Genomic DNA, 12,887 nt, shown 5'->3' with positions numbered 1-12,887 from the left:
AATTTGAAAAAGAATAGATGCATGTATATATGTATAACTGAATCACTTTGCTGTACATCTGAAACTAACACAACATTGTTAATCAACTATGCTCCAATATAAAAATTAAAAAAATAAAGTGTGTTGAAAGAATGAAGGGAAGAAGGAACAAATGACAACTTAGTTCCAAGAATCCTAGGGAAACTGTGAAGTGTTAGAATCTGTTTGAATTTTTGCTATCTTTGATCCAAAGGTGTTTTGGTGAGCATATATTTCAGTTTGGCAATTTTTATTTGCTTTTTGATGGTTTTTCCTATTTTCCATCACACCACTGTCTACTGGTTTTAGCCACGTCTTAATATTTGAGAAGTTATTTATCATCTCTGTGCCTCAGTTCCCCTTTATGCAAAATGCAGATGATAATATTTACATCAAAATGTTATTAGATAAGATATGATAATACAATGCATATGAAGAGCTAATATGTAACTGAAATAAGCAATTACAATATTAGTTATCTTTCCATCCTTCTCTCTTGCCCTTGCTCATTTTTAATCTCAGTAAGAATGCTAAGAGAATGAGGTTATAAATCACTTTTTTTAATGTTTTATTTTTCCCTCCTTTAAACACAAACAAATTCCAAGAGAGAGGTATTTTCCTTAATAAAGTGTCTTTTACTTGATAGAGCACAGCATTAACATTTTATAATTTACTTTTAATGCTATTCCCAGAGCATTTGTCATTCATGTTGATTATTTTTGGCTAATTATTAACTAAAAATCTTCACAGATATGCTCTAAAAAAGGAACATAAACTGAAGACTGAATGTGAGAACAAATGTACCAATAAACCCTGAAATTTTCTTTTAATCATGACACGTCTTTTGAGAAAGAAGTATTTCCTTTAAGAAATAATATAAAGACATAAAAAAATCATAAAAGTTAAACAAGAGATGGATAGAAACAGCAAGAAGGAGAGGAGAATTCACCATGAATTACCTAATTTAATGTGTTAGACGCAACCGTCAGAGACTGCCCATCAGGTCCAGTAAAGCTCAAGCAGGCTGGCAAGGAGATATTTCCAATTCTAACCCTAGATAACAACTCTGCATTATTCACATTGTGCAGCACCCTGTCTTAGGTGAAAGGCTTGACTCTCATGCTTGGGTCTCCTTCTGTCTGGAAGGCTACTCCAATTTGGTGTCTTCAGGGACATCTTATTTAAATGTTTGTATTCCCCAGGATACTATCCTCAGGTTAGTTCTTACAGAAGAGTCTTTACATGTTGTGTAGTTAATCTCATCTACTCATATTATTTCATCTATCATCTAAACACCAACAGTTCCCAAATCTGGAAATACAAACTTCCTCTCCTGAGCTACAGATCCACAAATAATACTGCTAATGGGCTATCTTCATCTGGAGGATTCCCAGGCATCTAGTACTGAATTCATGCCTTTCCTCTACAAATCTGTTCCTCCTCACAATTTTCCAAATCATATATCTTAAAGTCATCCTTGATTATTCTTTTCACTCACCATCCACAGATTTTTTTCACCAAATCCTGTAGTTTTAAATTACTTTTCATTCTGTTTTCCTCACTCCATTTCCTCTGTCCTTCTTTTCTTGTCCAGTTTTACTCTTATAGTTTCCTGTCTCCTTACTTAATTTTGCACCCCCAGGACTTCTCTAAAACTATTCTCTACAATGCACCCATACTGATCCTGTAAAACAGAAATCTGTATCCCGACACTGCTTTAATTCCACAATTGGCACCCCACTGCCCTTACCATGAAACCCACACTCCATAACATGTTATAAGTCTGCCTCCTGATCTGGCCTCATCTCTCAGCCTTTTCTCCTTTAAAGTTTTGACCGAGGATTCCAGAACTACTTGCTTTTTCCTGCAGGAAGCTACCTTTTCTATTATTCTAACTTCTATTACCATTTCCTTTTCATGTTCCGCTTCAATTATTTTCAAAATTAAGCTCTGATGCTATCTTATTTGGGAGATATTTCTCCTAATGCCTTGTCCGTTCTCCTTTTATGTTTTGAGTTCGTTTTCACTGTATTTTAAACCAATATATTATTATCAACTTAACCTCGTTTATATACATCATCTATACCCTGACAATAAATACAATAATAACCATGGTGACAATACTTTATTTACATTTATTGAACACTTACTATGCGTCAGGCAATGTTTTAAGTTCTTTAGGCATATTTTCTAATTTAGTCCTCACAAAATCTCTGTACACTGGGTAGTATTATCAATCTTTATTTTACAGATGTGGACACTGAAACGCAAACAAGTTAAGTAAGCTGCCTAACAGAGCTGAGATTAAAATTCAAAGTCTGGTTCCAAAACCTATATTCTTAACCATGCTCTATACTGTCTTTTGTAGAAGGTAAGACATGCCTTACCGATTTGACATCTATCAAATAGAATGTTGGTCCAGTAATGACAGCAGGTTCACTCCAGCTGATGTTGATGCTAAAAGGTGATGTTGCTACTACATACACATTTTCAGGAGGATCATCTGGAGCTATGAAAATAGAAAATAATCAGTTACCTTGCTACATTTAAGCTAGTATTTGCCACAATACGATAATAGAAAAGACCGTAAAAAAGGATAATCATGATGAATTAATTATACATAAATTTATAGTTCACAGCATGCTAAAAGGCATTGGCAAATCAAACGATGTAATTACTTTCAAAATAATTACTATGCATAAAGAACTTCCATATGAGAAATTAATGGTCATAAATACATGATTTTTAAACTTGAAATAACAGTTTGAAAAGAAAGCATTACTATTGCTAAAATAAATCTTTTTGAACAAATCAATATTTTATTTTAAAATAGGTTAACAATGTTGTTTTAGGAAAACTTGCAGAAACTAAACATATTTGACTACAGAAAAGTGGAACTGGTTCAAGTGAATTATATTTAAAACGTATTGTCTTACAAATGTATCAATAAATTGGGTTGGTTTATTGTTTTCACTGAGGGGGTAGCATAGGAAATAGGTTATACAACTGATCTTATTATTACAAATGTAAACATTTCCTGAGTTCATTATGATTCCAAACAAATTCTTTAATTTGTCTTACTTTTATTATTGTTGTCTTTCCTCAAGAGTGCAAAACAAGAAATAATATTTTAAGGAACTGACTGATGAAAACCTGTGTTGAAATTTCAATTTGTGAAACTACTAGGAATTAGAAGAGTTTTCAGTATGTTAAGAAGGATTTAGTCACAGTTACTTTGACATAGACATTGACCTAGAAACACTGTTTACACATCCCTGTCCTAGCACGGCCCCTCATCATTTCCAGGGATATTAAATATTGGGAGATGAATATTTCCCAGCATTTCTGATTTTTAAATCCACATGAACAAACATTACTGAACAATATCATTCCTTAGATCCTGAGAAGGGGTAAACAAGAAGAGAAAATATTCATTTCCTCAAATTTATAACAGCAACAAGTTGTATGATCTTGGTCAGACAATAAAATTTCTGGACCTCAGTTTCCTCTTCATATGCATATTTCACAGTGTTTTAGAAAGAACTGCGAACACAAAATGTGTGAAAGTAGCCCATTAGTTTAGTGTTTGGCCCTTTTTGTAAATTAATACAAAATATTATAACAAAGGGCAAAGTAAAGATAAGAACTAATTAGAAATACAAATAATCTACTATGAGAGGGCAAAGACAAAGTGGTGAGTACAGTTGGGCGGGGAGTCAAGGTAAAGTTGCAGAGAGGAGCTGGGGATTGAATAGACTTTGAAACATGAGAAGGATTTCAATAATCAAAAGGGCAAGTTTGGGGGCACTTCTTTGCTAAGAAGGTCATAAGCAAAGCCACAAAGATATAAACAATGGGATCCACAGGCAGAATATTATTTCTGCAGAATGGCTTTCTTATGCTTATTAATCTTATGCTTATGCTTATTATTTTATAATTGAAAAATATAACTCTAGGAAGGGTTCCACACACTTCACCAGACTGTCCAAGGAATGCATGGTACAAAAAAAAAATCAGAATCCCTAAATTTAAGGAATAGAGATATCACAGAAAGACCAGCATTAATGGAGGGATAGGGTAGGGAACAAGCCTCAAGCAGTCATTTGGGAACTAAGTTAGGGAGCACTCGATTATCTTTAAACAATGGGATGCCACTGAAAGTTCTGAAAAGGGAAGTATTTTTCTAATGATTTAGGAAGAAATCTGATGCAGCTATGAAAAAGATATGTGCTCTGAAGCAATGAGTCCAGATAGGCTATTTCCAAAAAGCCAGGTGAGATCTGATGAGACCCAAAAGTAGAAGAGTGACAGTAGGTAGAGATAGGAGGAGATGAATCCCAGAGCCCTTAGAAAATCTAATAAAAAGTACTTAAGGGCAGATGAGATGTGAAATAGAGGATGTAGTAAAAGCTAACTCATGTATTAATACTGGGAGAATATTGCTAGAATTCACAACAACAGCACGTTCAGGAACAGACACTAGTTTTGGTAGGGATAAGACTATGGTAGGAGATGATAAATTTGGTCTGTACTCATTAAGTCTGAGATACTCACAAGGATTCAGATGCCTGCCTGGCAATTGGAAAGATGAGCCTAGAACCAGGGAGACAGGACCAAGATGGAGGAGGGTTTTAAAAAAATTTTCAGATAATTCCTTACAAATTGGGATAGTATAATATGGCAAGTATATCTGGTTCAAGTGAGTCACAGGCTCTGAAGAAAGACAAAAGTTTTATTTCAACACCAGGTAGCTGTTTAAGATGCTAATAGTAGTAACAATCTTTGAACTATGAATGAGTTATTGGTACTTAGAACATTTCCAAGAGAGATGATATTATATGTTCTGGAATTTGGGAGCCCAGCTCAGCCCATAAAAGTATTTTTTAATAGTAGCATTGAAATAATTTAAAGAAGTACTCAAATGTTACTATAGAGGACTCTAGGAAATATGTATAAGAAAGTTTCTGTGGGAAAGTGCTTTTGGGGTGACAAACATATCCTTCCTACTTGTACCTTTTCTGAACTTTGTGCAATACTCTGAACATTGACTCAGAGATCCAGTCTATATGGCATCCAGGGGAGAGAGTGAGGGGGGGGGATGCTCCTGGATTCAGAGGTGTGATAAGCTGAGAGGTGTTAATAATAATGACAGAATTAGGCACATGATTTCTCTGGTGACTAATGTAGAGAGATCATGGAATCTCAGCACTTAAACATACCCTGCATGTCCTGAGATCTTCAGTCTTATTCTAACTTTAGGATCCTAGATTTAGGAAAACTGCCTCAAATTGTAGCATAATTCATTTAGATAACTGTACACATAACAAATGAGAGCTATAGGAGGTCTCCTGCCACCAGCATAATTGTTTTTGGATGCCCTCACAGAATAATGCACTCCATATTCAAAAGTGGCAACTCTCTTTCCTTCCCAAGCTGGATATTCCTTAGAAATAAGGAGTGCATAGGCTTCAGGATTAGGTACACCATTACTGATCATTATATACTTTCCTCATGGAGAAATCGCTCTGAAAAATGTAAGATGTTTTGTGGGTTTCAATGGCCTGTCTCCTGCCTTTGACTCTGTAAAAGGGGATGGGCTAGAAGCTAAGTAAAGCTTTATTAAGGTGGCTATTGATTAATATTTTAATTATTTATCCTTTATTAATATTTTTGCAAAACCTGCCTTCTAGCTCTGTATGGACCATTGTGGAGAGGAAGAATTTTCTGACAGGCTGCACGTTTCAAGTGGTATGAGACAGGAAAATATTTTAGCCTACCTTTTCCTTTATTTCTACCAAAATGTTCTGTTGGCTTTTAGGTGAAATTTATGCATTTATCCAACCAATATTTATTGAGCATCTTCTATGTGCCAGGGACTGGGAAGACACCAAGCTTATAGAAGTGATCAAGGTAGCTGTGGACCTATCCATATAGAGCTTCTAGTATGTACCCACTCTTCTTCACTCAGCAACTGTTTATTGAACACCTACTCAAGGCAGGCATTTTTGAGGTGCTGGGAATACAGAAGAAAACCAAAGATACAAAGATCATGGAACCACTATTTCAGTGGAGGGAGACAAATAATATATAAGTATATTATAAAAATTTATATAAATTAATATATAACATACAAATAAATGATATACTATGTTAGGAAGTGATATGTACCATGACAAAAAAATGAAGCAGGGTAATTGGGATGGGAATGTGGATAAGAGTTACTATTTTAAAAAATATGGTGGTCAGGCTATGCCTCTCTAAACAGGTGACATTTAAACAAAGATTTGAAGGAGGTGTGGGAGCATGGGAATGTTTGAAGAAGGAGTGTCACAGGGGGGAGAATGGCCAGTGCAAAGGCCCTGAGACAGGACTGTGCCTGGTGTGTTCTAGGAATAACAGGGACTCCAGTGAGGCTGGAGCCAAGTAAGTCAGAATGTGAGTCAGACAGGAAATGAGGCCAGATTGTGTAGGGCCTTTAATGCCATGGCTAAGGTCTTTTAAGAACTGCTGTCATAGACAAAAAAGACAAATGCCATCGTTTAATAAACTAATATAATGAATTAGAAGGAGCCTCTATAGATTTTGGTGCTTGGTATCTAACTCATACCAAGAAGATGGGCCAAAATTCATTATATCAAAAGAGGACAGATTATCTCCAGAATGTTATTCTTATACCTCTGTAACATATACAAACTCGATGGCTGTCGGGATTACACTTTTAAACCTAACTCATTCTAGCAGGCAGGCAAGGTGGTGCATTACTGTTGCCCAGATAACATGGACAGCTTACTGAGAATTTTCTGTGATAAGAAAGCCGATGAGATTTTTCTGTGACTAGGTTGATGGTAGCTTGTTTTTACAAATATTTTCTGGAAATATTCTTCTATGTCTGTGTCTTCTCTGCTCTGTAGTCTGGATCTTTGGGGGTCTCAAATGAGGACAGATCCAAAACCATTTCCCAAGGAAAACCTCAGCTAGTCTTGCAAACATGTCTGTAGACCAGCTCAGAAAGCAGTATGATGCCTTGCTTCAAATTCTCGTCTTTCATAGTAAAATGTCAACCCTGCAATCATTCCTTTAATACCAGCAATCAAAGCCCTCATCAGGGAGTGTCTGCTACCCCAAGCAGAGCTGACAGAAAAATGACGTTCAAAGATCATTCATGGTACATACTAACCACTTGAACTACTAAATATTTTAAGTTCTATGCACTAATCAATCATTATAAAAAGGCAAAGTATTTAGCCCCTCGCTGAGCTGTGCTTTAACTCTTGAACTTTCTTTAAGTGTTTTTTTTCTTTCTTTTTTAAGAAACAATCACTCTTAATAACATTTGCATTTTCCAGTATACTTGATAAAATTGCCTGTTTTGTTATGCAAGTGTTCCCATGTTAAATCCTTTATGAAATATTTCTCTTAGAACATATTATATTAATCTATATTCTTGAAGAATTATAATATGATGGAATAAGAACTCCTAAATTTGAAATAAAAAAAGTAAACACATACCTAACTAAACTGATATGAATATATTATATGCACATAATATATAACTGAATATATATTTCATCTGTGTAGAGCAATGAAAGATAAACATTTGATTAACTCATGGATATTTTAAGAGAAATATTTAGAACACCAAATGCTCAAAGTATACTATAAAATAGTATCTAATTATTTTAATACTGTCCAAATATTATAGTGTACTTTTAAGCAAATAACATTTTCAAGTTTCTTTTATGCAATTTTCTCTTGGAATTTATCAAAATTCCAAAAATGCATAATAAAATAATTCAGTATTATTTTTTTCTTTTATTCCAGTGTGTAGTAAACTATTATTAGAGTTACATAAGGGGGGATACAAAATTACAATTATGAATGTCAACAATCAAAATAAAGGAAGCTTAAAGCAGTAAAGGTATGGGGAATTGAAAATATGCCAGTTTAAAAGCTTAGTAATATATAAGCATCTTTGGGAGACTTTGTTTGTCTCTCCATAAACTGTCACATTCTGATTTAGGATTGTTTGTGAAATGAATCTAGTCAGTAGTAGGCCAAGATATCACTATACCCTTTCTCTTATAAATCACAGCAATTTACTCAGTAGGAATGATCTATCCTTATTCTCTCATTCCCCATAATCCAATCACTTCCTCTCATAAGCACTTTTCCCCTGGTTTTCGCAATAATGCATTTTCTGTAACTAACAACCATCATTTCCTGATTATCATGCTTCTATCCTTGCAGAGGAATGTGGGTCTTATGTGGGTCAGGGTCATCTTTCCCATCCATCTGTGTCCCCATGCTAAGTGTGTTAGCTGAAAGGTGAGTCTGGATAGACCATCATTATGCCTAGTACATATAAAAGTTTGAATGCCCCCAAGTCTATGACACTTTGATTAAGAACCATCAAATTTTGGTGTGTCTAATACTATACTTTCAGAATAAGCACATTCAAAGAGTTATTAGAAACTCTGCCTTCTGCAGATCCCTGTAAATTTTATTTAATGATGAAAAATGTTGTAGAAAATACTCTGGTTTTTAGTGCATGCTGTAGTGACCTTCCTAAAGAATAAACATAAATAAATAAATGACTTGACAGCAACTCACAAGACAAAAAACCTTGAGCTCTGTACACATGTATGATTTAGATTGTCTGCACATCTATTTGAATTTAAGTTCATTTCAAGTTTATTTAAAGGTCCTTCCCCCTTCAGGGTATTTTAGTTTCAGGATTTGGTACACTGGACCATCAGATTCCTATCTACTGTCATCACTAAATGAAGGACTCCCATTCTTTCTCAGCTTATACAAGTATTAACAGCCTCTAGGACTGTGAGTTGCCTTAGATTCACCATACCTGAAGGAATTTGCTTTAAGTTTTAGATGTCTCTCAGGACTAAACAAAATCTAATTGGCTGGGTGGTTTGGGTGGATTCCTTACATCTTAAACAATTCAGGGCATCAAGGGCCCTGAAGAAGTTCAGCAATTAGATTGACCATATTGATGGAGGCCAAGAGCATCTCAGGACACATCCCACTGGTTACAATACTGCACTAACTGGCTATCCTTCACTGGTGTTGAATGTTTCCCTAGAGCCCAGTGATTTCACTGCCCAGCATGAGATACTACTGTTGGTGTATGAAATATTTCCTACCCTTTTACAAGATTTTAATTTTGTTTTACAGTTAGATTTCCCAACAGCAAGATAGTAGCACAAAGGGCAAATATTACAAGCATAAGAATCTGACCTATTAGACTGTTTGATGAGTACTGAGAATGATTCATGGATGCCCACAGTATTAGACTTCATTGTATGACCATTTTCTTTGATGCTGAATGAGTAATTTTCTGAGTCATTTCAGGTTAGCTTAGGTGGAAAAAAATACAAAATACCAAAAAACTCTCACTTCCAATATTAGCCATGCCAGGTAAGAATGAAAATATTCTCATATTAGTTCCACTGCTTTTAGGATCAGATAATACAACTTTCTCTAGAATAGCATTATGTTCATAAAACAACTTTCTACAACAGTGGTTCTCAAAAATGTGGTCTTCAAACCAGCAGCATCAATATTACCTGGGAAGTTGTTAGAAAAGCAAATTCTGAGATCACACCCCTGACTTACTGAATCAGAAGACCTGGGTAGGGCCTAGCACTCCGTGTTTTAACAAGCCCTCCTGATGATTCTAATGCTCGTGGTACAAGTTTAAGAGCCACTGCTCTGTAACATCAACGTACTATTGGAAAAAGCAGTGGCACTGCTCTTCAGATCAGGTACCAATGATTAGAACTATTGGTAACAAGGTTAGAAAGGGGGATTACTGTTTCTGTGAAGACTGGGAATGTAGTTAGTGGTGGAGGGCTTGGGAGCTGGTGATAAACATGGAAACTTGTATCCAGCTAACAGACACTCCACACACTGGTCTCCGTGTGCCTTTCATGTATTTTAATTCTGAATAAACGATGAAGAGGTTTCTCCCTACCATCACTTCCTCTCATTCCCAAAGTTTCTAGAGTAATAACAGGTCATCATGTTCCATAAGAACATAAGAACATCATCATTTCTATGGTACCTTGAAGCTATGTGTAGGAGCAACCTGGAATAATTCAGATAAGGCCATCACCATAACAAAGTGTTAGGGCTGGGATAAACGTTGCTACTTCATTCTCCCATGCATTGTATGCAGGTATAATCAGGGTAAAATAACTATCAAGGGTATAATTAAAGAGAAGAGAAACTAAAAGTGTAGTTAGAGGTTATGTGTGTTAGGGCAAGTCCCATTTAATTTGTTTGGGAATGGAGATGGTTGGATCATGTACCAGAAGCTTGTACAATATCTCCAGGTCTTTCTTAGTCTCAGTTTTCAAAGCTAATAATGCCACATACTGATTATCCTTTAAATTTTCTTTAACTGTTTGGTTTTCACTGCTTTGCTGAAAAAGACATTCCACTTGTTCATGCAAATGGGGATTTCTAATTATTTTAATTTATATTCCGGAAAACTTGCTTAACAACCTGGCAAAAGTTTTTTGTTTTTGGTTTTTTTTGAAATTAAATATAGAGTTCACCTAATCAAACTTACAAGCTTTTGCACAGCAAAGGAAACTGTAAACAAAACAAAAAGATAACCTACAGAATGGGAGAAAATATTTGCAAATGATGCGACTGACAAGGGCTTAATTTCCAAAACATACGAACAGCTTATACAACTCAACAACAAAAAAACAACCCAATTGAAAAATGGGCAGAAGATCTATATAGACATTTCTCCAAAGAAGAAATACAAATGGCCAACAGGCACATGAAAAGATGCTCAACATCACTAATTATTAGAGAAATGCAAATCGAAACTACAGTGAGGTACCACCTCACACCAGTCAGAATGGCCATCCTTAAAAACTCTACAAATAACAAATGCTGGAGAGGATGTGGAGAAAAGGGAAACTTCCTACACTGTTAGTGGGAATGTAAGTTGTTACAGCAACTGTGGAAAACAGTATGGAGTTTCCACAGGAAACAAAAAACAGAATTACCATATGATCCAGCACTCCCACTCCTGGCATATATCCAGACAAAACTCTAATTCAAAAAGATACCTGCACCCTTATGTTCACAGCAGCACTGTTCACAACAGCCAAGACATGGGAACAACCTAAATGTCCACTGACAGATGAATAGATAAAGAAGATGTGGTACATATATACAATGGAATACTACTCAGACATAAAAAAGAATGAAATAATGCCATTTGCAGCAACACGGATGCAAGTAGAGATTATCATACTAAGTTAACTAAATCATAAATAAAGACAAATACCATATGATATCACTTATATATGGAATCTAAAATATGACACAAATGAACCTATCTATGAAACAGAAGCAGACTCATGGACATAGAGAATAGACTTGTAACCACAAGCCAAGGGGGAGGGGGTTGGGGGAGGGACTGAGTGGGAGGTTGGGGTTATAAGCTATTATATATGGAATGGATAAACAACAAGGCCCTACTGTATAGCACAGAGAACTATATTCAATATCCTATGATAAATCATAATGGAAAAGAATATAAAAAAAGAATGTATATACAACTGAATCACTTTGCTGTACAGCAGAAATTAACACAATGTTGTAAACCAACTATACTTCAATAAAAAATTTTTTAAAAAATAGAGTTGAATGCTTTTAAATAGTTTAATTTTACATGCATTCTGTTATTTCCTTTAAATTAGGGTTTCACCTATCTTCTCTTTGTATACTATTTAGCACCCTTCCATCTCTTAGTACTTTCATACCACCATGAGGCTTTGCCCAAGTCTTTGTCAAGATCTAAGAGCACAGGCTCTAACCTAGAAATGATTAAGGTTCATGAATGAATCAATGTGTGTAAAGTTCTTAGAATAGTACCAGCACATAATAAACACCTGATAAGCTTAGCTATTTCTGTCATTATTCTTAACTATCCAGCCAAGGAGTCTCAGCTTAGGTACTGGGCCCAACCAAAAAGTGCCCTCAACTACCAGACATAGCAATCCTATGGTTTTTTCAGAAATGGGAGTTTTCCATAGTCAAATCAGAGTTCTCCCTTCTTCCTTAATAAATGCAGAAGAAAACAGAGCTGAAAATTTGTTGGCCTAGGGCCTAATACTGAGGCAGGCCTGAACTGAGGTTAATGACCAGAAATCACAAAGAATTAAACGTACTTCACACTTCTTTCTGAACCAAGAGAAAGAAGATTCTCAGAAAAGTCACAATCAATTCAATTCAACATGAGATTTGAAGTTTGAAATGAGAAAGTGGGAGAATTCATTGAATTTTTAAAAGATAAAATACAGCTAGCTATTATTGGGAGAAAGATTTTTTCTTCTTTTATCCTTTTAATAACCAGGCTTTCTAGAGGCATACTTATGTCTTTTCATGCACCTTGAATAGTTCATCTCACAAAAATCCAAATAAACTGAAAGAAACCCTGATAAGGGCAATAAAAGCATATAAGAAAAAAAAAAAAACCCAGGCTTTCTATAATATTGATGATTTAAAAAATAATATAGTGATCATTCTTATCCTTTGATTTTTAGTGATTTTGCTGAAAAACATTCTACGTGCTTATGTACTAGGATTTCAAAATATTTTTATTTATATTATGGAAAGCTGTTTAATAACCTGCCAAAAGCTCTTTTAAGTTAAGTATACAGTTGAATGCTTTAATAAACAATTTTACATGCTTACTATTATCTTTAAATTATGATTTCATGCAAATATCCTCTCTTTGTAATCATACTTAGCAACCCAAATTTATACATTGGTCTCCTTTGTTTTCTTCATGGACTATCAATCACAGTTTATTATCTCAGTTAATCATT

At 35.0% G+C, this 12,887-nt stretch overlaps 1 protein-coding gene across 5 annotated transcripts in view; it reads right to left on the bottom strand.

Annotated features, from left to right (window-relative positions):
* Positions 1–12,887, bottom strand: part of PTPRQ (protein tyrosine phosphatase receptor type Q) — a 280,514-nt gene that overhangs the window by 77,170 nt on the left and 190,457 nt on the right. For all 5 annotated transcript variants that reach the window (XM_059936586.1, XM_059936587.1, XM_059936583.1 and 2 more), the window contains one exon: positions 2,406–2,527. In XM_059936586.1, the coding sequence (XP_059792569.1) occupies positions 2,406–2,527 (122 nt within the window). The remainder of the gene's footprint in view (positions 1–2,405; positions 2,528–12,887) is intronic.

Source organism: Balaenoptera ricei, chromosome 10, assembly GCF_028023285.1.
Source record: "Balaenoptera ricei isolate mBalRic1 chromosome 10, mBalRic1.hap2, whole genome shotgun sequence".
Classification (NCBI taxonomy): domain Eukaryota; kingdom Metazoa; phylum Chordata; class Mammalia; order Artiodactyla; family Balaenopteridae; genus Balaenoptera; species Balaenoptera ricei.
This window is presented reverse-complemented; position numbering and strand designations above follow the sequence as displayed.